The 25,312-nt window shown below is 52.2% G+C and overlaps 1 protein-coding gene across 1 annotated transcript in view; it reads left to right on the top strand.

Moving 5' to 3' along the window:
- Positions 1–800: 800 nt before the first annotated feature.
- SLCO2A1 (solute carrier organic anion transporter family member 2A1) overlaps positions 801–25,312 on the top strand; it is a 29,474-nt gene continuing 4,962 nt past the window's right edge. Inside the window, exons 1-9 of the mRNA XM_035544678.2 lie at positions 801–1,059; positions 11,644–11,781; positions 14,085–14,247; positions 18,512–18,727; positions 21,187–21,285; positions 22,900–23,033; positions 23,799–23,880; positions 24,589–24,753; positions 25,103–25,292. Coding sequence (XP_035400571.1) covers positions 970–1,059; positions 11,644–11,781; positions 14,085–14,247; positions 18,512–18,727; positions 21,187–21,285; positions 22,900–23,033; positions 23,799–23,880; positions 24,589–24,753; positions 25,103–25,292 — 1,277 coding nt within the window. The 5' untranslated portion in view covers positions 801–969. The remainder of the gene's footprint in view (positions 1,060–11,643; positions 11,782–14,084; positions 14,248–18,511; positions 18,728–21,186; positions 21,286–22,899; positions 23,034–23,798; positions 23,881–24,588; positions 24,754–25,102; positions 25,293–25,312) is intronic.

Here is a 25,312-nt window from a genome sequence, read left to right on the forward strand (position 1 = left end):
GGTCCCTCTCCCACGGGCGCAAGGCACCCTCTCGTGGTGAGCAGCCACCCGTTGGTGGCGCCCGGTGCCAGCAGGGCCCCTTCACCCAGCTCCTCGGCATCTCTGCCCTCCTTTGCCAAGGATCCCGTGGGTTTTTGGGAATCCACATCCTGTAGGAAGTGCTGCCCCCCACCCTGGCACTGCTCTGCTCTAGCCACCCACCTGGGCAGGACCTTGGGGTGCCAGTGGGACCCTGTGCTCGGTGGGGACCCCCTCCCCGGGACCCACCAGTACTCCCGCAGAAGAGAAACCATTCAGGGAGGTGAGATTTGGGTTCTCCAGGCTCAGGCCACCCCATTTCCCAGGGGGTCCTCCACACCTATCCGGCTCTCTCTCCCACTTCCCCACTTCATATAGGGAAAGAAGATAATTTTGACAGAGTGCTTGAAGCTGGCTTCCCCCCGCCCTTCTCCCTCTGACACTTTTTCTCTCTCATGATAATAAATCAGTGCTTTGCATAAACAAAGCCCCAGAGAGGTATTACTTAAAACAGCGCCCAGGAACCACACAAATGCAGTTTTTTCCATGAGAGAGAAGCAGGAGGAGTTTTGGGGCTTTTTTTTTGGTGGTGTTTGTTTTTTCCTCTGTGACTCCTTGACAGAGGGAGGGATTTCTCACCACAGTCCTCATCCCCAAAAAGCCCAGATCCGGTGGGCGCCCAGCGGCTTGCCGCACGCTCGTGTTGGCTTCCTGCAGCTTTAAAGTTCCCTCTACACCCAAAGGAAAAGAGGGAGGAGAAAGGGTTTCATCATCGCTCCCGAGAGCAGACTTATAAAAACTTTGCGCTCACGCTGCCTGGCTCACTTGCGGGCTCGCTGGGTTTTCGGAGCAGGACGGGACAGAGCGGGACGGCGCTGGCGAGCGCTCACTGTCTCGGGAGCCTGCACACAGAGCCCAGCTCCTCGGGGAGCCCAGGGAGGCCAGCACACCATGGGAGTCCACCCCGAAGCCAGCAAGTCCCCGGTTGACGTCCCCAAAAGCTCCAGCACCTGCTCCCGCAGTATCTTCTGCAACATCAAGGTAAGGAGCGGTGCTCCAGCGGCGATGCGGGAGGAGGAGGCTGGCCCCGAGAGCAGCCCTGGTGCAAGCTGCTGGTAAAACGAAGGCTGCTTGCAAAGGTGCAGATAATGAATCTCACGTCTTTGGTCCCGAATAACGCCGCGGAGGACCAGGGGCTCAGCGTGCCGTGGGCTGCGGGGCTCGTCTGTCGCATCCAGGACACGGTGTGCCGCCGCTTAGGGAATGATTAACCACATCCTGGTGCGAAAGGAAAACACTGCCCTATAATAACGTCGATTCGCTTGAAAAGCCTTGGTGGGGAGAAGGGTGGTTTTGTGAACAGCAGGGCCGGCTGGCACATCCCCAGCAGGGAGGGGGACTTTCCTGCTTTGCCTTGCAGTGTTTGAGGCAGCCAGGCGCAATTCTGGGGCTCACAGCAGGAGAAAGCTGTGGCAGAGGGGGACCCCTTGCCTGGGTGTGCTTCCCACTGGCGTTATCGAACACGGGTGTACGTTTGCAGCCTGCCAGCAGTGCTGTGAGGAAGGCTTTGTCCGCGCTTCCCAGCTAAGCGCAGCTTTGGGAAGCCGGGGTGCAAGGCGTCACGGCCCGGGATGGGTTTGGTTTTTATTTGTTGCCAAGTGACAAGGCTTTGGGTTCACGGACGATTGCACCAGGAGTGCATTGGCAGCCAGTCCATCCAGTCCCACATCCCCGAAGGTCCCCGCTGCTGTCTCAGCGGGTGGCTTGATGGCCCTTTCTGGCTGTGAGCTGCAGGAGGAAGAGCTCGAGATCACCCCAGGTTATAAACAGGGTAATGGAGAGCTGCATGTATGGGGGGGTTCAGAGGGGACTGGTGAAAAAAGGTGGTCCCAGCCTCCTTCAGGCTGTGCTGGTAGTGACCATGGCTCAGGTGGGTGAAGCTGTAAAAAGCATTGCTAATCAGTGCTTTTTTTAAGGCTGTAAAACTACAGGGATTAAAAAAACAAAAACAAAAACAAAAACAACCCACCGCCACCAAATGTAAAGTCGTTTCTCCAAGGATGCTTGGTCAGGGGCTGCGTGCAGGACCCCTCAGTGGCAGGTGGCACTGGGGTGTCGCAGGCAGGGTGACCCCGCAAGCAGGAGGTGCCATCCGAGCCTCCCCCCAGTCCAAACACAGCTGCACCACGGGCAGGCTGGCAAGTGAAAAGAAGCTCTTTGAAAAAAAAAAATAATCTTTTTTTCTAAATGGAGAGGAATAAACCCCATTTTAATGCAGCCCCACGCCAGCACCATGCAGGATATTAAGGAATGGTTTGGGTTCTATCAAAGTACCCTTGCTGACATCGGATGGGTGATGTGTACTGTCTGGGATAGAGCTGGGACAGCTACCCATGTGACAGGTTCTTGCTTTTAGAAGCAAATGTATATAAAGGGACAGGCAATGCCACCTCCCACCCTTTCCTGACCTGTTCATTCTTCCCACGTTGCAAGGTTTGCTTTAAAAATATATATACACGTTAAAAAAACAAACCCTGCTTCAAGGTAGCAAGGCAGGCAGCAGCCTGACTGCAGCTGTCAGCACTCTCAGCCCTCCGAAAAGTGGCAGAAAATAAAAGTGTTGTGACTGAATTTCCAGGTTTGGGAAGCTGTTTTGCTATGGGTGGGTCCTCGGAGGGCAAGGCATACAGCAAAGGGCTCGTTTGCATGAGAAGCCCTTGGTGCTGTGGATAACACATTGTAAAAGTTGGCGTCCTGGCTGCGCGTGAGCTGCTGGCACCCTCCCATCAGAGCCAGCCACTGGATGGCATCAACCAGCCCTGGCACCCTCCTGTAGGTGAGGGCAGCTTCTGGCCAGGGTGGTGTTTCCAACACACCCCAATCCTCCGGTCGTAGTGGGCTCCGAGTCCTAGTCCTGCAGCTTGCGTTTGTTCCAGGGGCTTACGTGCCCACATTGTTTTCAAAGTGTCTTCTGCGGGGCTGAGGCTGGAAATAAAAAATGATTTTTTATGTACTTATTGTCTGTGAAACATCTTGCTGTTCCATGTTCCCATTGCTCTGGGCTCTTTGTCATTGCTGTCCCCGTTACTGCAGGCTTTTGGAGGTCAGGAGCGGGATGGTCCCAGGGCCAGGGTTCCATCTGCTCCATATCCCCTGGCTGGATTAATGCTGCTCATCTCCTCACTGCTTTGAGCACCCACTGGAGGGGCTTGAAGCCCACTTGTCACCTTGAAGAGAGTAAGCAAAAGTCCCAAAGAGGGGCTGGGAGGCTGCTGCTGAGCCCCTGTCCCCCCAGGAAGCCCGGACATCTCAGTGACCCCCCGGTGGTGGCAGAGAGGGGTGATGAGCAAGGGCAGCCACTTACTTTGAAGCCCCACAGAGCTTCCAGGGTCATGCTGAAGGTGCTGGGGCCCGAGGGGTTGCAGTGGCAAATGCAGGATGAGGCCAACCTTTGGTGGCGGCTGGTGGCAATGTAACACCCTGGGGCTCATGGCCTAGAGGACCGAAACAGGCTGGAAAGGTGGAGGAGACATGGGTGGTTACTCCTTCTGATACCCGAGCATGGCCATGGATGACCCCAGGTCAGAGTCCCAGCTGCTGTCCCATTGTCATATCCATGCCCACCTTGCCCTTCTGGACAGCCACTGGCAGGTTTATTGCCGAGGGTTTCCCTATCTGCAGCACCTCGTTCCCCTGTCAAACATTCTGGCTTCTTTCCCCTTATTGTCTCTTTCGTGGTTTTGCGCTATTTTAATCGACAGCTAATTGCTTGTCCTGGATCCCCAGGGATGTGACAAGGAGAGCTTTATAAATGCCCTGCCACTTGGCTGGGCTGCAGTGGTTTCGGTAGGAGAGCGCAGGCAGGAGGCATCGACCCCACGGACTGCCCGATGTGGGAAGGGAGCCAGGAAGATAACAGGGGGTTATTGCCCCTCATGTCAGCTGGAAGAAGTCTGCGAGGGGGATTTAAAAGCCCTGGGGGCAGATTTAAATTGGGTGCCATAAAGGAGCCCAAGACAGTGAGCTGCCTCAACAGCATGTGCACCGAGGGGCTGGGTGCACGTGGTGATGAAGAAGGAGCAGCAGGGTCAGAGGGCCAGGTTGTTTGGGAAAAAGGCTGTGGGACTTTGCTTTAAGGCACTCCACAAAAACACAGCTCATTGAACATGCCTCTGGTCGAGCAGTCTCAGCATCAGCGTGACGGATAAAGGGAGGGTGATGGGCAATGTCGGGGGCTGGAGGAGAGGGGATGGCAAGACCAAGAGGAAACTGTGGGGTCCCAGAGGTGCTGAGGCTTCCAAGGAGCCCAGGGTGAAGGTGATGTGGCCGGATGGGTGCAATGGCCCTCAGCGAGGTGCTCTGCCCTCTCTGGAGAAGCAGGGTGTCTTCTGCAGAACTGGAAGCCTTGCCCTGGGGCCCGAGGTCCCAGCAGCTCAGGGCAAGTTTTGCCCTTTTCTTTAAAGGAACTGAAGGAATTTGCTGAGAGGAGTGTATTTCAGAAGCCCACAGAAATAATGGTCGTGGTCTCATCCTGTTGGAAGAGATTAGGAATTGCTGTATGTAGCTGTTGAAACGTGAGGAAGAATAGAAGATGCATCAAGCCATTGGTGTTTGGCCCACAGTATGGCTTTAGATTCGGAGAGGGAAGCATTGAGAGGAGATGGCCATTGTGGGTTTGGGCCATCTGATGAACCAGGAAGATCAGAGGGTATTTCAGTACTGGGTTCTTACTGTGCAAGGAGGGACTTGGACAAACCTTTGTGGCAAAGGAACAAGCAGAATGAAGGACAAGTGTGGTGGCACAGGGAGAAGTACCTGGTGTGACTGGGGTCTTCAACATTTGTGGTTGATGGTGCTGGCATCAGAAAGAAAAGGCTGGGCTTTGATGGATCCAAGAATATATTTATATCTGTTTTTGTTGGGATGAGATCGTAAAACGGAAGGACTGCCTGAAAGAACATCAGCAGCAGGATGAGGAAAAAGATGAGGAAGAGCCAGAGGGTAAATCAGGTTGGAAAGGTTAATGGGATCAAGGTCTAGGGACATGAAACAAGTTAATTTTATGAGGGGCGAGGTGGTTCTGTGCCCAAACACAATCAAGGAGTGGTCAGCAAAGATAAGATTATCACAAGCAAAATAGGAGAGGAGTGTCGCTGATAGGGAGCGCGAGGTATGGCCGGGGCTGCGGGTGTGTGAGAGGGGTGTTTGCATACGTTTGTGGGCCAGGGAAGACAGAGCGAATCTGAAGCTATCTTCAGGGAGATCACGATCGGACTTGACACAGTACAAACAGAAGAAGTGAAAGCAAAGGCCCAACCACATGGCCGACCTGCTACTGCGGTGTGGCTGTGGGAAGAGAGAGCTGCTTACAGACCTGCCCCATGTTGTGCAAGCAGAAGGGTTTTCTCAGTGGGAGCTCAGGAAGGAGCAGAGACAGCTCGCGCACCTCACATCTGAAGGTCTGCTCTCAGCAACACCCTTGGCCAAAAAGCCCCTTCCTTCCTGCAGCGGGCACCTGCGCCGGGAGGCAGGGCTGTGCTCCTCGCCTGCAGCGCTCCCCATACAGCAGCAGAGCAAAGCCGGGCTTGTGGGGACCCTGCAAGGGCATCGGGACCTGCAGGTCCCACGCGTGTGTTTGCTGAAACGAGAGCAAACATTGGCTTTGCACTTGACAGTTTGTGGTTGTAAAGCTCGAGTTACTTGGCAGTAGGCAGTCATTATTGCAACTAATAAAGTGGGCAGCAGCCTGCTTTAGACAATCCCAGTTTTATTTGTTTATTTTTTGCAAGAGAAATAGAATTTTAGGAGCCAGCTTCTGCCATTGGACCATGCTCCTGGCTGTGAGGTGTTGTGCTAAGATGTGTTCTGCGGCAGGGTAGTTGTTTCCCTTGGTGGAAATGTTGCTTTTGTAATTTATTTGTTTCTTTATTTATTATTTTTCCATCTGTCATTGGTGTTTTCTGATAGAGATATAGACAGCTGCATATAGGAAAGAGACGTCGAGGAGAGATGTATTTCCCCACGCGTGTCCATGTGTTTTCATTTCCGGCTGATGTGTTTCTTTCTGAATGTCTGATTGCAGCCACACGGCTGCAGGAGAACCATTTAGTGCTGTGAGTGTTGATCATAGACAAGCTCTAAAGGAAACAGCTGAGTATTGATCATTTTGGGGATGTTCTTATTACTTCCTAAAGCCTCACATGCATGCAGACACCCCTCCCTTATTTTTTTCCTCCTGTAAGTTCAGGAGAGTAAAGTGGAGGAAGCCTGAAGGCACTTCCCAAGAGGTGGGCAGGTTGGGTTCTCCTGCTTTGGGTCATGACTTTTAGAGCTCCTCCAACACTTCAGCTGGGAGAAGGGGTTGAATTTCAATACAATGAGGGCAAATTCATGGCCCAATATTCCCCAAAGTCAGCCTGTTGGTCTTCAGTAGTGTAGGACACTTTCCAATGAAGTCAAAAGGTTTTGGTTCGGCCCTCAGGAGCCCCAAATACAAGCCCAATAGTACTGTGTGGGCAGAAAGAGCTAACAGAGCGTCCTTACTCCTTGTCCTTTCTAAATACTTACTCTAGCCAGATTCATTGTGCATCTCCCTGCAACAACTGCTCTTGGCCACGTCATACCTCGGTGTCATCAATCAGCTGAGAGCAGTTTGATAGCCTCTGTGAGGATCTCCGCTGCTTTTTACAGCTCCCCAGGCAGCTGTTGTGGCCGTCTAATAAATTAAGCTCTGGCTCTTTCCATCTATGTTGTTAGTGGCTGTTCAGTACTTACATTAGCAATGGTGTGAGTGCATGAAAGCAGAGTCAGGAAGAGGAGGTGGCACAGGCTGAAACCCCTGGGGCTGCTTCTGGGGCCCTCAGGGCTCTGTGGGGAGGGCATGAGTGTGGGTCTTCAGTCCTAGGTATTTTAAAAGCAGTAAAAAGCAGCTCAGTTGGCTTTGTTTTGAAATTCATTGTTCCCATTATGGTCTTGTTTCTCCCCAAATTATTCCATCTTCTGGGAGGAAAAGCTCTTCCTTTCACTCCCATTTTACCCTTTGCTTCTCCAGCATTTCTCCAGCTTGTTCCCATGTTTGCTTGTCCCGCTCCTCTCTGGGTTCTGGTTAGGTCCCTGTCTTGTAGACATTGGTATGGCTGAAGAGGAGAGCGTGGGACCCATTCGTGGGTCCCATTGGATGTGGCTGGCTCTTTTTCCTCCCCCTAGCTGGGTTTTCCCCAAGCATTTTGTGGGTGCAGACCCCACCATGGCATGTGTTCCCAATGCTCATTGCAGGGTGACCTATGCCATAGGACTTCCACCTTCCCTATCTCCAGGCAGGTGAAGACACTGAAGAACGAGATGAGGGATGACTTTGGGCATGGGTGCCACTACCGAAGCATGAAGCTGTGGAAGCAGAGCTAGGAATTAACCCCTGAATCAATCCTCCAGGCAGTGGAGAGGAAGGGGCAGTGCCCGTGCCGCATGTAGCAGCATCTTAGAATCACGGAATCATTTAGGTTGGAAGACCCTGAAGGTTATCAAGTCCAACCATAAAGTCAAAAGACGTTGAAGTTCATCAAGTCCACCATCTTCTAAACCCTGGTCCCTGCTGAGCAGTGCTGGGCTCCCTCCTGGAGGAGCCGTAGAAGCACTTCACTCCTCTGAAATATCCAGAGGCCAGAATTTCCTTACCTTGCCTTTACTCTGACCTGCATCCAGCACATACATGCTGGGCTTATCAAGCACATTATGTTCTCTCGCTTAGCCTCTTGCCAAGCATTTTACTGGCTGCCTTGGTGATGTTCCCCCAAAAAACTCTTGCAAAACAGCCATCTTTCATAACAGGCTTTTTTAAAGTCCGGTCTCAACGTACCTAAGTTAGCTGTTCATTAAGGCCAGTGACAGTGTTGACAGTGCGTTATCTTACATAAACAATAATGGAAAGAGAGTGCCATGAGATAAGAGAACATGGCTTAGCAGACCCGGTGCATGGTGCAGGGCAGTGCAAGTGCAGGCTGCCTACCAGCAGTGCCCCAAAACTGGCTGCTCCCGGGGCACGCATCCAGCCCCAGCAGCCCCAACCTCTTCCTGTCCCCAGAAGCTCACCTGAAGGACAGGTTCACCTCGCCCCCTGTCCCTGACCAACTCATTCTTGTCTGCTTTTTGGATATCGGAGCAGGTTCAGCATGAGACTGATCGAGCCCGTCTCTCCTCTCAGAGCCCTGATTTGGGATCGACCACACAGCTGGCATGTCCCCGTTTTGAACCTTGGTCCAGACTGTGGTGGGATTATCCCCTCTGCTCTTTGTGATGGCGTGGGTTTGTCTGCCTTATGGAAAAGCCTTGCCCTGGGTGGTGCTGGTCCCGGTGCAGGGAGCAGGGTGTCTGCAAGGCCGACCTCCACCCTGAGGCATTTTCTTCCCTTTTAAATAAAGTGTGTCTTGGAGAGGAGTCAAGTGTCTTGTATAAACAGCCTGGAGTCAGGACCGCTCGGCGCTCTGAAGGAAACGTCAGGATGATGAAGAGGGGGCTCTGTGCACGTGTCCCGGTGTGGGTGGATGCACGCCGCACTGCGCCCTGGCTGCCTGCAACGGGACCTGCCCACGGCTCCAGAGCCCCACCAGGCTCTGATGGGAGCATCTGCTCCGGGGTCACCGCTGTCTTCATAGGAGTGACCCCAGCTCCTTCACCTCCCACCACGCCTTCACCTCGCTTCAAAGGACTTTGCTTGGCTCTTCTTTAAACATCCTTCCCCATGAAGTGTTACGAAAGACCTATGACAGTGGCTCCCTCCCCTGCTGGGGTGTTCAGTGGGCACATGGGGCCGGGGTGGCAAGTCTCAGTGTGCTCAGCAGCTGGCAGGGACCAGGTCGCTGCTGGGGGAAGCAGCTGTGACCATGCTGCTTTCCACAGATGGCTGTGGGTGGTCAGGGTGAGCAGCAACGTGTGGGGAGATCGAATGGGGATGGACACCGAGCAGTTCTCCACACCTGCACCAGCACCAGAGGTTTGCTGTTCCCTGCCAGAGCATCTTGGCTAGTACCAAGGCCAGGAGGTGCATGTGCTCCTTTTGGAGAGCACTGCCACCAGCCGAGAAAGCTCCCCTATCACTGCTATTTGTGCTCAGAGTCCTCAAGGTTTGGGCGGTCTACATTTTGGTTGGCGCTGAGCCTCATGAGTGCAGGGAAGGTCTCAGTCTCTCACCACCAGACAGCCAAAGTGCCTCTGGAAGAGGCGAGCTCCAGCTGCATGAGTCCTGGAGCTATGGCTGTTTTCCTTTGCTCTGGCTGTTTTGGGTGGCAGTCCAACCCCAGCTTCTTCCCAAACAACAACGACAAAAATCTCATCTGCCCTTCCCTTCCTGTCCTCTTGGCTCTCCCCATCCCTCTGCCTCTTCCTGCCTGCCCTCTCTGACTACAGCCTGCCCCATCTCCTGCCCCACATCCCCTCATGAAGGTCCGTCAGCGTGGCTTCCCCGTGGTCCTCCACCTTTGTCTTCTCCCCATCTCCTGCCAAGCCCAGCAGTTCTTGGAGTCCATCTGCCAGCCCTAGCGCATCTCTCTCCCCAACACTTCTCATCCTCCCATCTGCCCTGGGATCAGGCTGACATTTGCTGCGCTAAATTCAGCCGTGGCGATCCACCCTCTTCCCGCCCCGCTGGTAAACAGCTCTGCTTCTGCAGCTAACGCCTTGCACTGGGAGAGCGCTCCCTCCAGCTGCTCTGCGTCTTAGGCGGTCCCAGTCCTCCTCTGTTTCCCTAATGCTTCCTTATCCGAATGACTTCAGTAAGGTCTGGCCAGAGCTCCAGGAACAAAAATTAATGTTCTCTGGCAACACGATCCCCTCTCGGCTTTTCTTCCTTGGAGGAGTCACCTCTCCGCTCCAGGCCAGCCTAGCTGTGTTCATCAATTACGCGTGAGCCCAGGATTTGGGAAAGGGAAGGTGACAGATTCAGCTGTCACCGGCAGGACCATGTGCTCAGAGGTGTTTTTGGGTGCAGGGTTGTATAGCTGGCGGGTTTAGTGTTTGCTTAGCTTCAAGAGCTTGCTTGCTCTCAGCTGTTTAACTTCCATTTTGTCACCTGCCTGGTAGCGTTTCCCACGTCGTGCCCCATGTCACTCTGCGACTTTTTGTCATGGCAGAGTCCCAGATGGGGACCTTGTCCTCCCCTGCTCAGCTGCCGCAGTGCCAGCCGTGCATGTGGTGCATCTTTGTGTCTACTGACACCGCGCTAAGATGTGGATGGAGAGCTTGGCCTCATTCCTATGACCCCTCGTCCTTCTTTTTGCATTCATCATATCTACTTCTGTGTGGTCTCCAGGTTATTTACAATGTTTTCTCCTTCCCCTTCATCTCTGTCCTCAGGTTCTCTCCTGATTCTTATGCTTTTGGATGCCCAGCTCTGTCTTCCATCTGGTGCTATCCCATCTTGCAGGAGAAGCTTCCCAAGAAGCCACATCCTTGCCGTAAGGACAAGGAAAAGTGGACGATTTCATTATTTTTTTTTTCTGCGCTGGACTTCATGTGATGAGTCTGGGCTCCTGGCTGCTACCGCCATTTCAAATAAATAGTAATAAGGAGTAATGCCGTTCCCCTAGCCAAGGACATAAGGAATTTGTCAGCACTGTAGTACCTTTGATCCCCCCATCCATCATCCTGGGCTTCCCGACATTATCTTTGTGGGACACACTTCCGGTGTTCAGCAAATATTTGATTTCCTGTGAATTTAACTAAAAAGAACTTTTTCCTTTTTTTAAAAAATGATTTTAAAATACTTTTGGCACCATGCAGACACATTCCATTCCAAGAAAAATAAAGGAAAACTGTTCCAACTAAATATAGATCAAAAGACACTTGTGAGCTGCTTCTTGCATCCCCGGCTGAGAACGCTTTCCTCTCTGCGGCCACCCTGGCTCATTGCACCATGCTCCTGCCCCATAAACCCGTGTATTTCCTCTTCTGCTCTTGGGATGCTCCGTGTCCATCTGGTTTGGTTTCTGGCCTGACTGAGAGACCACCTCGAGGGAAAGGTGCTGTTTTTAGAACACTGCAGAGGGCTTCCAGCAGTGAGAAGATGTGGTGCATATTTCACCTTCTCCCTGGGGGGTTTTCAAAGTCTTTCACCAACATTTTCCTGCCAACACCCTTGGAGCAGGCTCTGCCGATTTGCTCTGTGGCTGAGTGGATCCAGGGGGCGGATGGGAGAGGCTGGGGCTCAGGTAGGTGAAAGCAGCGCGGCTCCATTTTGGCTGCGGTGCGGCAGCTGCGGGGCCGGCTCCACCAGGGGCACCCAGCAGCCCTACGCAGGCAGGTCTTCCTCCTGGGCTCACCGTCACACAGCTCGAGCATCGCGTCCTTCCTCTGCCAAGGGCTGCTGTGGTGCCAGTAATCATGAATATTGGCAGCAATGGAGCAGAGGAAAGAAAAAGAGGGCTCCTCGCCCTCTATTCTGAACACCAGGTTACTCGTTTGGCAAAGCTAATGAATTAGGGATCTGGATTCATTGTGTGCTGGAGGTGCAGCTGTGCCAGCTGGCTTGGGTCTGTGTGTGTGCGACTCTGAAATCCCTCAGGTGGGACGTGCTCTCCGCACCAGCTGGGCAGCCAACAGGTACTGACTGGGATACACTTTTTTTGCCCGCAGGTGTTTGTGTTGTGCCATGGCCTTCTGCAGCTCTCCCAGCTCCTCTACAGCGCCAACTTCAAGAGCAGCCTCACCACCATCGAGAAGCGCTTTGGGCTCTCCAGTCTCTCTTCAGGTTTCATCTCCAGCTTGCATGAGGTAACTGGGTTAGGTGCTTGTGCAGGGGCCCCACAGCATGTCCAGAACAGGGGAATTTCCCAGGATAGGGCCTCGGGGTTGTTCACATTCAGTGTTTCCTTGGCTGTGCCTACACGTTCTGGATGAAACAGCTGCTGTTGTGTACCTGGACACCTCTTCTTGCTTTGCTTCTGCTGTACCACATGCCAGGAGCGTTAAGGTAGGGTTGTGTGGTGAGAACATGGACATGGAGGGCAGCAGCAAGCAGGATGTTTTGGAGGAGACCTTTCCACCCTTAGGATGCCATCCACCTCCAGCAGAGACATGGCTGGGAGAGAGCAGACACACAGTGTGATTCTCTTTTGATCACAGTGCTTACAGCCTCTAGGAAGAGGAGCATTTTATCATGAGTAGTACCCACACAACTACCGCTCTGTGACCAACTTCCAGTAAAAGTGTCTGTTTTCACAGGTTTTTCAATCAGCTTGAGGAATGGCCCTGGCCTGAGTCTTTCCAAACTTTCTCTAAAAGGAGACGCTGGCCAGCAGGCTCTCCAAGAGCCACCCCATTTCTCCAGGGCTCCCAGCTCCTGAAGGCCCTGTGGCAAAGGACTGTCTTTCACTGGCATCATGCTGTTGCTGAGCTGGCCTCAATCTGAACTGTGGCCAAGGTGCAGCTGAGCTTCTTATGAAGCTTCAAGGTGGCAAGAGCACTGATTTAAAACTGACACTTGATGAGTAGTTGCTCAATGACAAAATCTTTAAGCAGTTCTGGATGCACAGGGGGATACACAACCCTTCGAGGTATATGCCATAAGAATATATGCCTTCTGCTTAGCAAAATTGCCACCTGTCTGCTCTGTCAAGGCGTGGAGACATACTGGGTATCATATGAGGGCAGGGGGAGAGCCCAGCTCAGGACAAAGTGACACCTGAGCTGTTTTGGCAAGGCACTAGAAGGGCACCGGTATGTGTGGACACAAGTGCCTGAATGGAGGAGTTTCTCCCAGGCACTAATCACTTACTCCTCTGGAAAAGGTTTTCTGGTTCCTAGTGTCATGAATTGTATCCTGTCTGGTAGCTCTTCAAGGCTAGCTGGGAAAAAACCTGCTGGGAGAGACTTTTTCTTTATGACACAGACAAAGTGCTTGGTGGCTGCCCACCTTGCATGCGTCTGGTCATCCCACATGTGATCTTCCACCAGGAGGCTGGGCACTGGGAATCCTTCTGGCTCCTTGGAGAAGTAGGTGCCCAGGCCTTATCCCAAGCAGTCCATATGTCTGAGGTTAAAAAGACAGATTCAAACCCCTTCGAGACCAGCGAAGGACTTCCCACTGATTGGGTCTGGGTTCAAACCGTGCAAAGGGAGAGACCCAGTATGGGGAGCTGTAACATCAGTAATCTGGAGCTGGTGTAATTATGCCCTGCAGAGTATCCCACCCCTCACCGCAATGATGCATCAGTAACCCTTGTGCTCCTTATCCAAGTTACTTAAACTTATTTGACTTTATGCCTGGAGATGTAATGTCAAAACAAAAACCCTGCATGCCTTGGACTATAATCCCTTCTCATTTAGTTTGCAGCAATTCCAAGAACAAAAACCACAAAGAGACAAACAAGGGAGCCCATGTAAACATGTGTAAAAAGGGTATTTAGACATACACACCAGGGTTAAAATGTTTAACTTGTCCCAAGTTGACAAAAAGCCATGTAATGGCAATTTATTTGGTGTTCATCCTCTTATCTGAAAGCTGCAGTTCATATATGGAATAGGCTTTGTGTTTTCATATCTTTTAGCTGATCAAGGAGGATGGGCCTGTAGATTATGTCTGCAGTTGCAAATGCCCACTGTCACAAACATTTGCAATGAGCTGTACTTTGTGGCTTGGCTTGCGTCCGCTTAGAATCATGGAAATGAAGGCAATGCACTTTGTTTCTTGCTGGATTTGGGGGAATCATTAGTTTATGCCACATCTTATGGGGTGGGAAGCACATGTGAGTGCTGAACAAAGCCCCAGCCAGATCATGGGCAGGTTGTGAATCAGTCTGTGATTGCAAGGGATGCACACAGGCTACCAGAGACAAGGAGTTGTCCTGCTGGCTTTTGATAAGAAGGCAGCAGTGAATTGCTATGAATACGCAGGGTGAAGCTGAGGGTTGTCCCATTCCTACTCTCGTGGGGGTCACAATTACCACAACTGGTGAGTGATTATGTGAGCTCTCCACCCACCTGGACATGGTCATGGGGGGCCAGGTACAGGGCAGGGCTTGACCTCCTCTGTGGCATCTTCTAATCTCCTCCCCATCTCACTGTGCTCTTTCCAGATTGGCAATGTGGTCCTCATCATCTTTGTCAGCTACTTTGGCAGCCGAGTTCACCGTCCACGGGTGATCGGAGCCGGGGGGCTGCTGCTGGCTCTGGGAGCGTTCCTGGTGACCCTTCCCCACTTCCTCTCGGATCCCTACGAATACACCACCATTAGCACTGGTAAGTGCCCGAACCCTTCCATGGGGAGGCGGGATATCAGGAGAAAACAGAGCTGAGGAGCTTCCTCTGCTTCAGCTCTGGCCACCTGTGTAGTGCAGCAGAGAGGGTGAGTTGGGGAGGCCTCTCCTTACACCAGTACACAGAGTAGTGGCATCAACCAAGGGCCAACATTGCTCCTGGGTCTTGGAGTAGAGATGTAAAATGTGAGCGTTCTTCTCCAGGGCACTCCAGTGCTGTGCTCTGCCAGGTTTCATGTGACCCACTCAGAGGCCCTGCTCTTCTGCTCCTTGTTTCTTCCCAACAAGTCTGATAGATGTGTAGAAATCTGAAGTGCTTAGTTGTTTGAGGGCCAACAACCTCGCAAGACCAAAATATGAAGCACAAACACTGGATGTAGCAATCTGTTGCATCATTCTGGGTGGTGACTACATTTCAAACCTGCCCTTCTTACCTGCAAGAGTCAAAAAAAGGCAATCAGTGAAGAGGCAACCTTTAATGCAAGTGAAGGTGCCCATTTCTATCATCCACTTCATCTTTTACCCTCACCTCAGCCTCCGCAAGGCTCTATGGTTGCTGAGTCTTGCTCTTCTGGGAGCATGCCCCATCACAAATCCGTCTCCAGTGGCTCTGGGCTGGGTTTCCCGTGCCTCCTCCAAAAGTGTGGTATCCACCCCACACAGAACTTAAACACAGTGCTTGGAGGGAAAGGCTTAAGGCAGAGTTTTACTATTTTAAGCCCAACTTCAGTATAGATTTGCAACCCCTTCTGAATGTGATAATTACATGTGGGATCCCTTCTGCCTCTTCTGGACATGTTGTTTGAGCCACAGTTCCAGGTTATGAGTGTTTTGGTCATTGTGAAGTATCCAAATTCCCCAAAGATGCTACTGAAGGCCTCCAGAGGGAGCATCTCCCTGCCTGAGTCCATGGGCTGTCCACAGGCTGCCAAGGCACTGCTCCCTCCCAAGGAGGTGAGAGCCCCCGGACAGGCATCATGGACATGCCACCCCCAGGAACCCTTGTAAGGAGCCTCTGCATTGAGTAAGAGAAGTGTATCTTTCAGTGTGGACACTATAAAATAGTTATACTGGAAAACTAATTATTTACCTTGTTTAATATGGTGTTTTTACCATACTTCTCTCCTGGCTATGCTCATCCTCCTCTCTCCAGATCTGTATGTGTGTCTCACATCCCTGTTTTTTGCATGGGTGCTGATGTCCTCCCAGCCTGCTCCTGAGCGTGCTGGAAACAGGTTTGCTCTCTGTGGCATCAGAAGAGGCTCAGCCACAGCTCTGAAGCTGCGTTGCTTGCTGGTGGTGATGGCATCATCACTAATGACTGCCCAAAGAGCCAGGGAGAGAGTGAAAGTGGTGATGAGCAGAGGGAGCTAGCTGCTGGTGGGGCAGCAGACAGGGGCAGGAGCCCTGGGATGCAGGCGATGCTGGGTCTGCTGCTTATGTCCCCTGCGACTGCAGACAAATTGCTTCCCTTCTGCTTTCTGGGGGCAATGGTGCATTTCCTGGGGGTGCCCAGAGGCTCTGCAGTGCCTTGAGGTTTCCTGAAAGCTGAGCTGGGTTCGTACCAGAAGTCTCAGTCACATCGGTCTTATCTACTCGAGATAATAGCTACGGCATGTGGTCAGTCTTCACATGCTTCGAGGGCAGAGGAATTTATCTGGCTGACATGAAGGCTTGAAAGAACAATGCTGATGTGTGTGCGGCCCAGTTCTCGCCTGCGATCAGGGAGGCTGCTCCCGGTGGCTGCGGGTCAGGCTGCTGAGGGTGGCAGGGCCAGGGAGAAGAGAAAGCCCCTGCTGCAGCCTTGCAGAGAGCCCAGGCTGAGGGCAGATGTGGCTGATGGGTCATCTGTAGGATCATTTTGGAAAGGAAGGCATCTTGGTCTTTGAGTCACAGAGGTATGGAAGCAGAAGCGAGGTTGTTGTCCTGCTGCTAAGCAGCATGTGGTTGACAGCATCTCCTGTCCCTGCTCTCACCAGTAAGCTTTGTGAGCCTAAGGAGGGCTACTGGTTTAACTGGGCAGGCTTGGGAAAAAGCTGGTATGCATGATGACAGCTCCTGTTTCAGAGGAGTGCCAGGCTCTCCCCGGTCTTCCCAAAGTGACTTCAGCCCCTAGATCCCCAGGATGCCACCAAGCCTTAGGGCACTGCTTCTTCTGAAAACCTGATGTCACCTCAGCTGTGTGCCAAGCTGCCCCATGCCTGTGCCGCTGAGGGGACGGCAGAGCTCACCTACCAGATGCCTTCCCCTGGAAGGGCTTGGAGCCCCGCGCTGCGTGTAGGCCCAGCACCCAGGGAGCCTTGGCTCTGCCAGGGAGCTGCTTTGTGGCCGCAGGCGAGTTGCTCCCTTGGCTTTGGCCACAAATATGCCGCAGCAGGAGGCATTCATGGTCTGTCTGCTCAGCACAATGGGATTCAAAGCACAGGGAACCTGCCCGCAGGTGCCCAGCCATCCCTGCTCCTCTGGGAGCGATGGGGGCCCTCATGCTCTGCTCTCCCAGACTGGGAAAGCTGGTGCCAGCAGAGCTGGTCTGTGCACCGAGACACCACAAAGCGTGATTAAATCTGATGGCCCAGCACAGGGCTGACAGAGCGCCGTGGGAATGTGCAAACCAGCCCCCTGCTGGCTCACAGCTGGCCCCTTGCGACTTGGGCTCGGAAGTCACCTAGCATCGGTCAGTTTGGAGAACGGATCAGGAGCCACATACCAAGGTCTCTGACAGCCTAACAAAGGGGGCTGTAAGTTCATGAGTCAGGCTACGAACCCATCGGAAATCAGGGCAGGGGCTGCTCTTTATTGTTATGCAAGCAAGTTGAAGCAGCACTTTTGTCCTGCCACGATGCCATCCATGGCCAGTCTGTCAGTGCCCTCAGACACCCTGGTCTTGCTGGTGGGCAGATCCAACCCTCCCCATCCCAGTCTTGCAGCCCATAAAGATGTTCCAGTGCTGGCTGCAGTTTGCACTGCAGCCTTGAGGAGGGTGAAGACCCCATGAAGATGTCAGGGTCTGGCTTTGAACGGACATAGGCTGCTCCTGAGCACTGTGAACAACGAAGGTTGGGTGGGCAAGGTGTCCTGCTTGGGGCAGCCTGGCCACCCCACGGCACATTGCTCCTGGTCCCATGGGGGAGCAAAGACCATCGACACTGAAAAACCAGTCCTGGATTAGGTTTGTCCTCATTAAACTTCTGCAGCTCTCGCTGCTGCTGCAGTAAAATCTTTATTAGCTGAAGAGGCTCCTTCTGTCTGGCAGCACAGACCCTTCCGACAGTGCGGCTTTGGATGAACACACACCAGGATTTTTGTGGTGACCTACTATTAGGAATGTGCCGCCACACTATGCCAGTGAAAACCCCTAATCACCTGGCAAATATTTGTTTCTCTTTTGTTTCTGCTTGCTCAGAAGCATAGAAAATCCACACTTATTATATTAACAAGAAAGATGTGATAGAAATGTTGAAACAATTACAAATAATAATAGTAATAAAGCCCGAATAGGAAGAGCTAACATGAGAAGAGCAGGGATTACTCTGTTTGCTCTGCAACACCATCAGTTTGCATGCAAAGCAGGTTTTTCCATCGGCGAATATTTATACTTTCCCACCGACTCTGACACTGTCAGTCCAAGGGCTTTTGTTACTTGGCTGAGCCCAGCATTGCTGTGGCTTTGATGAAGAGCTTTTTATCCTCCGCTGACAGCTTGAATGTGACTCACTGGAGCTGGGCTACAGGGCTGACCTTTCTCCTCCGCAGTTGCAGCAGACAAGAGAAATGACTTTGCTTCCTTCTTTTCTTATCAGCCTGCCCTCAAGTCTGATAAAAATCACAGCTGGTCTCTTTGCTTCCCTGAGCTGAGTGCCCCAAAGGATGTGAAAGGGAGTGATAAGTGCTAACTAAAAGGGGTGATCCATCCAAACCCCAACAGACAACAACGTGCTCCTAGTTGGCAGATTTGAGAGATTCCTGGTACCTACAAATGTAGTGCAGTGTCTGGAGGGTCCTGGCCAGGGATGATGGGCAGAGGAGGAGGTGGGCTTCCACACCACGGCAGCAATGTTGGCACTCCTCCCGTCAGGCCACACAGTACCCGAGCAAGGCAAAACCAGCCATGCAGAAGAAGAATTAGGGATTTAGGGTCAGCCTGAGCGGGTTCCTTCACCCTGTGCCCCTGCAGCTGTGGCAGTGCAGGGGCTGGAGAAGGCAGGGAGCATGCCCAGCTTTGTAATGCTCATCCTTTTCCATTCCAGGTAACAAGACCAAGGTCCAGGCTGAGCTCTGCTATGCAGAGAACAAGTTTGTGTGCCCAAATGCCACCCAGGATCCCCAGAAGGAGGCCAGCAGTGTGTGGGCAATGATGGTCGTTGCCCAGCTGTTGGCTGGAATTGGGACGGTTCCCATCCAGCCCTTTGGGATATCCTACGTAGATGATTTTGCAGAAGCAAACAATTCCCCGCTGTACGTTGGTAAGTGGAAGGACCATTGCTCTTATATCACTTTGTTTCACAGAATCACAGAATCGGTAGGGTTGGAAGACATCTCTGAAGATCACCTAGTCCAACCACCCCACAGAGCAGGATCACCTAGAGCACCTTGCATGGGATGGCATCCAGGAGGGTTTTGAATGTCTCCAGGGAAGGAGACCACATCCTCTCTGCGCAACCTGTTCCAGGATCTGTTACCTCACAGTAAAGAAGTGCCCCCTTATATTGAGCTGGAACCTCCCGTGCTTCAGTTTGTGCCTGTTGCCTCTTGCCCTGTCACTGGGCACAACTGAAAAGAGAATGGTTCCATCCTCTCTACACCTTCCCTCGGATATTTATATACATTGGGGAGGCCTCCCCTCAGTCTTCTCTTTTCCAGGCTAAACAGGCCCATTTCTCCCAGCCTGTCCTCGCACAACAGGAGCTCCAGTCCTCTAATCATCTTTGTAGCCCTCCTCTGAACTCGCTCCGGTAGTTCCATGTCCCTCTTGTACTGGGGAGCCCAGAACGGGACACAATCCTTCAGGTTTCCTTAAGGCCCTAGAGCTGAGCTGGAGAGGTGCTCATCTGGAGCAACCGTGGCCTCCAGGGCAGAGGCTGAGCACCCAGTGGGACTCGGATGAGCTCAGCCTCCGTGAAGGTGCTGGGCTGCCTCTCCCCTTGTTAGTCAGTTACTCCCTTTATGGTTATATTTATGGTGTGAGTGTGAGGAAGCCAAAGAATCAGGGCAAGGAGAAGATCATGCTTTAACTAGAGGTATGACAGCCTGCAAGGGCAAATTAACACAGGTTTTGCAGCAATGTTGACATTTTTGCTATGGAATTGGCCACGAGTCCCTGTCCAGTGCAGGCTCCCCAGCTCAGGAGGACTTCTGATCACAAAGAGATAGGTGCTGGCTTCCATGTTAAGCTGCATTTTTTCCTCTGTGAATGCTGAGCCCAGCTGGGGCTGGTGTGCCTACGTGAGCTTTGAGCTTGGTTCACAAGTTTATTTAAAAACCTGATTCCTCCCGGTGATGAACAATGTCGTTAAAGCAGCCAAAGGTGTCAGAGTGATTTAGGAATCAAAAGCGGATGTTCCAAAATAAGGTAAGCACTTCAGGAGAAGGGAAAGCCCTTGGGATTGGACTCTCAAGGACTGGCTTTGGACAAGTGCTGAAGGGCTTGGCAGGGTCTCCAGACCCACCCAGGCATGCTTTGCTCCAGGCTCCTGCTGGAAAGGGCTGCTGCACCATGTACAAGCTCTGGAGCAAGTTTCCCACGTGGGTATTAGTTGCTTCTTGCAGCTCAAATATAGAAATGTCTACTGGCAAAAAGAGTTTTTTCTTTCTTTGTCCCCTTTTCTCAATAAGTGGTTCAGAAAAAGCCTTGGTAGTAAGAAAGGACAGTCAGAGTTCCCATTTGTAGGCGGTGTGTCCCTGCTGAGGACCACAAGACCCCATTTTTTCTGCTCAGCACCTGCTAGGTGACATTTCCACAAAGGATCTGGTACACTGAGCTCTCACGGGGCTCAGGTTAGCAGTCACACAAAGCTGGGACTCTTCTGAAGTCCTGGCTGCCATCCCTTCCTGTGGATGAAGACGAGAGACTTGGTTCCTAGCGTACTGCAGCACAATGCATCCCTGTCTTGGAGAACTGGGCTGGTTTGGTCTTGACTGCATAGGTGGTCATTTTAGGGCCATGGGAATGTCCATGATGGTGCGTATGGCTACTGTGCATCTAGGTTGCCTCAAAACAATATAAATACCATTGCTTGTTTTGTTATGTTTTAGGTCTCAGTGTCTTCCCATGAAAGGGGGGGAACGCTAATTATGTATGAGGTTAAATTCTTCTCTAAAGACCCTACCCTTAAACAACTAGGTTTATGCCATAGACATAAATGAGCTGCCTTGCCTATTTGGGGGAAAAAAAAAAAAAAGTTAAAATTAGGAGCACAGCCTGAGGCACAGCAATGGGACTAGGTGCTTTCATACCCAACATGCTCATAAGCCCCAGACCAGCAAAATGCACAGAAATGGTCATTGAGTCTCAGGCAAATTGTTTCCTTTTGAATCAAGGAATTTCTTCCAGGAAGAAAACCTGAATATTTTCATTCTGAAGACTTTAAAAGGAAACATTTTGATCTCATGGGATGGGTCTAACTTATCTGGTTTTTGAACAGGAATAGTTCAGCAGAACCAAGGGTTATTTTCTGCTCTTTCTGCTCTCCCTGAATCAACATATTTCACCTCCCCTGATGTTTTGACCAAACATTTTTGCTCATTTCTAAAAGACTGAGATGATGGCTTTGCTTCCTGGGCCTTCTGTGGGAGATGAAGGTCTCCATCACCTGTGGAGCTCAGCGGACATTTTATGAACTTTTTATGGATATTTCACAGGAGGACAGAGCCTTATTTGCAGTGCAGCTACTGTTACCTCCTCACTTTCTGCTCCTTTTTTCAGCCATCCTCTTTGCCATTGCGGTGTTCGGCCCTGCTTTTGGATACCTGTTGGGGTCTGTGGTGCTGCGGCTCTTTGTGGATATTGGAAGAGTTGACATTGGTGAGTATTTACCAAGTAGGGATGGTTTTCCTAAAAGCCCTCTGTGAATCAGAAGTCTGCTGTGAGAGAACCGGTGGCAGGAGCGCATGCCTTGCACTGGCGACCCACAAAACCTGCTTTCCTGGAAAGCCCTGACCTTGAATATACCCCCCAAGTGCACTTCTCTGCTCCATCTCCCCATGAGAAAGGCTACAGCTGGACCTGAGGTCACCACAGGAGCAGTGTCCTGCAGTGTGGACATCTCAATGTCCAGCTCACCGCGGTGGTCATTGCTGCCCACCGCTGCCATGCTGAGGAAGTGCTGCACTGCCCTGGCACAGTGCTGGAGAGGAGCAGGAACATCTGAGGCATCCAGGGAGGGAGAAGACAACCATGGGGCAGCCATTGCCCTGTGTGTGCATGGGGAGGCTCGAATCTGCTCAGCCTCCTCCCCACCACCTGTCACCAGCATCCACAGAGATGGAACCAGGTCAGCGCCACCGGAGGGCTTATTTTCTTTATCTGCGACGTATGCTTGTTATTCCTGGTAACTTAATCACTAAAGAATTCTCCCCAGCTCCACCATTGATGTGGCTTTTCCTGTGTTCCTCTGAGAGATCAGAGCCCGCCTGACATTTTTGTCTGGTGCCTGATAAGAATAATAAATGAACCTGAGGCAGGAAACTGCAAAAAGCCTTGGCTCGCTCCCTGCGGCGGCAGACGGATTTAGCATCCCGTGCCCAGTCGCTCCATGATGACGTCCAGGCCCGGAGCAGATCGGTGCCGTTTGGGGAAGCGGGGTGATTGTTTCAGTGGGGCGTGGGACCCCTCGTGCCACACCCGGCACTATTCCTGACAGTTGTTCCTCTCCCACCCACGATGTGCCGACGATGGGGAGATGTGCTCGCCATGCCAAGCCAAGCAATCCTTCGACCTCCCGCCAGCGGTGCTGGCCCAGCCGGATGATGTCCACATCGGGGATGGAACGGCGTTTGTCTCCTCCTTTTTCCGGACAAAGGGTGTGAGCACCCGGAGTTTTGTCCACTCGGAAACCACGATCATTAAAAATGCTCTTCTGCCAGCGCAGGGCTCTGCATGTAGAGAGTTACCAAGCCTGGAACAATGGGAGAGATGATTCCAGGAAAGCAGCTATGCCCTTTCCCGGTCCCCATCTCGCCTGGGCAGCCCCAGCAGATAATGTGGTCCAATCCCAACTGTGCACCCGGGCAGAGGAGGATGGAGCCAGGGCCCCATAATCACCAGCTGGCTGGAATGCCTGAACCTGTGCCATCAGTGTGCTTCAATGCTGACTACGCGCATCCTGTGGGCACTGGGGAGGCTCCACGTTGTTTAGGTGGGGGCCGGTGGGGTTGGCTTCTGGCTGCGGGAAGAGAAGGAAGTCGACCACAGTCGACCATGGAGTGGAGGGACCCACACCCAGGGCTTATCTTGATACGAGAGCTGGTGCAAGCTCTCATGTCGCTCCATTTGCCACACCAGCGAGGAGACCCTTGGGGTGCACCCATATGTCTTTGTGCTCTACCGGTCCATATTTCCATGGGCATGCGTATTTGCCCCTTTCACCATTAGACATGCAGAGGCAAAGCTCTGATGATGAGTCTTTGTGTCTTGCAGCAACAGTGGCCTTGACACCAAAGGACCAGCGGTGGATCGGGGCCTGGTGGCTGGGGCTGCTGATCTCCTCCGGCTGCTTGGTGCTTACATCCATTCCCTACTTCTTTTTCCCTCGGTACATGCTGAAAGGAGAGGTAAGACCCCACCCTGGGGCAGGGCGATGTCTTCTCGGGGTTCCTGCATGCAGTCCACCTTGGTAGGGATCTGTTCTCGGTGACTTCACCCTCCTGGGTTGTCTGACCTGCTTCTCCCCCTGTCTGCTGCCAATGGCCATATCTCAACACTGCACTGCAACACCTTCTGCAAGGTCACTCTCACTGTTTGAAACACGGGCTTTTTCTTTGGAAAAAAAATGTGGCAGAGAAAAGTTTCCCATTAAAACAAATAAAAAAGGCAGAAAGCTATTGAAACATTCCACTTCAGTGTTTTCAAAGCCAAGCCCCACAAGTTAAGCCTCAAAAAATAGTTTTGTTTTTTTTTTTTTTTTTTGAACTTGTGTAATCATCAGTTCTTTAAAGGTCAAAATGAAACCCCAAATATTTCAGGATTACAGTCTGAGGACCCATCAGACTAGAACTGGCCTGTCTCCAACTTCCATTTCCAGACTTTTTGCAGAATTTAAGAAGTGGTATCTTCCCTTTCATCAGGCTTCAAAGTTTTTCACGCTCTTAAAAAGTCCCCAAGCATTTGTCTTGCAGCTCTACTCAAGGGCTGCAGTGATTTTTGGAGGTAACTCACTCCTTTGCTGCAATGGGCAGGAAAACTATTGGTCTTAGCAGTGGGTCAAAGGCGTCTGTGATGGACTCTGCTGCTCCCTAGCCTCGCTGCGCACCAGGACAGTGCTCACCAGGCACCTGTGCTCCTCTCTCAAGGCAGGATGCTCTTCTCTCCCCTCCCAGGACCCCAACTCGGAGGCTGGCATGCTGAGGAAGATGGAGAAGAGGGGGCTCGAAGAAACCTCCCTGCTGGAATTTATAAAGAGTAAAGTGTTGGCACTTAGAGGCGAGGGCGAATGGGCAGGGTCCACCACATCGCATTTTCATGCTTATCTCCATTGCTGTGGGTGGAGATGCCAGCTCAGGCACCTCCAGGGTTGCAGAGTCCTTCCCTAAGGACTACTGGGGGTTGGACGCTGCCTCCCTCTTGCTAAAAGTCACCAGCACTGAGGGACCATTTAATGACTTTTCTTAGCCCCATAATGACTTCTTTACAGCTGAATTCACCCCTTCCCTCCCTCCCTAGCCACTGCAGTCACGTCCTGCGACTGTCAGCTCCCTCTTCTCTGTTTCCCTGGGCTTTGATGGATGGCAGCCAGGGCTGTCCTGGCTGGGCAGGGGGACACAATCCCTGCTCTTTCGTCTGCTTGCACCACCCGGGGATACAGCACCTGCTTCAGAAAAATAAATGCACTGGGGCTGCTAAGTGCTCAGGGGCTTGTGGGTTTGGAAAGCATAGCAGGAAGGGCGGTGGGCAGAGCTGGCCCTCATCCTCCCATCTCAGGGCAGTTTGGCCATGGTCCTGCCAGCTGCCCGGCCAAATCAGAGTGTCTCCCCTTCAATTTTCTCATCTTCTTACACATCCCCTGTTTAGCCCACTGGGAATAGTCTGAAGGTGGGATATTTGGCAGTATGAATTGCTGATATCTGGACCACATTGTTAAAATACATTTCTCCTGCTGTTTCCCTGCAGGATTCCCAAAGGTCTTCCTCAAGCTGCTCCTCAACCCCCTCTTCATCCTCCTAGTGCTTGCTCAGTGCAGCTTCTCCTCGGTCATCGCAGGTCTCGCCACCTTCCTCAACAAGTTCCTCGAGAAGCAGTACGGTGCCACCTCCTCGTACGCCAACTTTCTCATAGGTGAGCAGGGTCTGGCTATGTTCGTTCACTTGCTCCAGAGGGTCAGAACAGCTCTTGTTGCAAATGTGCAGCCCTGCTACACAGTTGAAGCAGGTCTGGATCACTCTGATGGTGAAAGAAGCTGGCAAAAAGCAAGCGATTTCACACCAAAGTTGCATCTTCAGACTCCTGAGGATGCAGTGTCTCATAGGTGCCAACTGTCTTGGGTTTGGGTCTGTCCTGGATAACGGTGGAGTCTGTGGATTCTCCCAATCACCATGAGCGCCTCAAAGCCACCACTTCCACCCCTTGCCAGCAGAGAGGAGCTTGGCAGGCAGGACCCCTGGCTGATGCCTTTGTTCCTCTGTAGGAGCTGTGAACCTGCCAGCAGCAGCACTCGGGATGCTCTTAGGAGGAATCGTCATGAAACGCTTTGCCTTCTCCCTCCGAGCCATCCCCCGGTTCTCTGTGGTGGTGCTCGTTTTCTCCATCCTCATCTGCCTGCCCATTTTCTTCATGGGCTGCTCCACGGCGCACATCGATGGCATCTACCCCTCCAGGTATCGCAGGGTTGTTTCCA

The sequence above is a fragment of the Cygnus atratus genome, chromosome 9 (genome assembly GCF_013377495.2).
Source record: "Cygnus atratus isolate AKBS03 ecotype Queensland, Australia chromosome 9, CAtr_DNAZoo_HiC_assembly, whole genome shotgun sequence".
NCBI classification, from domain to species: Eukaryota; Metazoa; Chordata; class Aves; order Anseriformes; family Anatidae; genus Cygnus; species Cygnus atratus.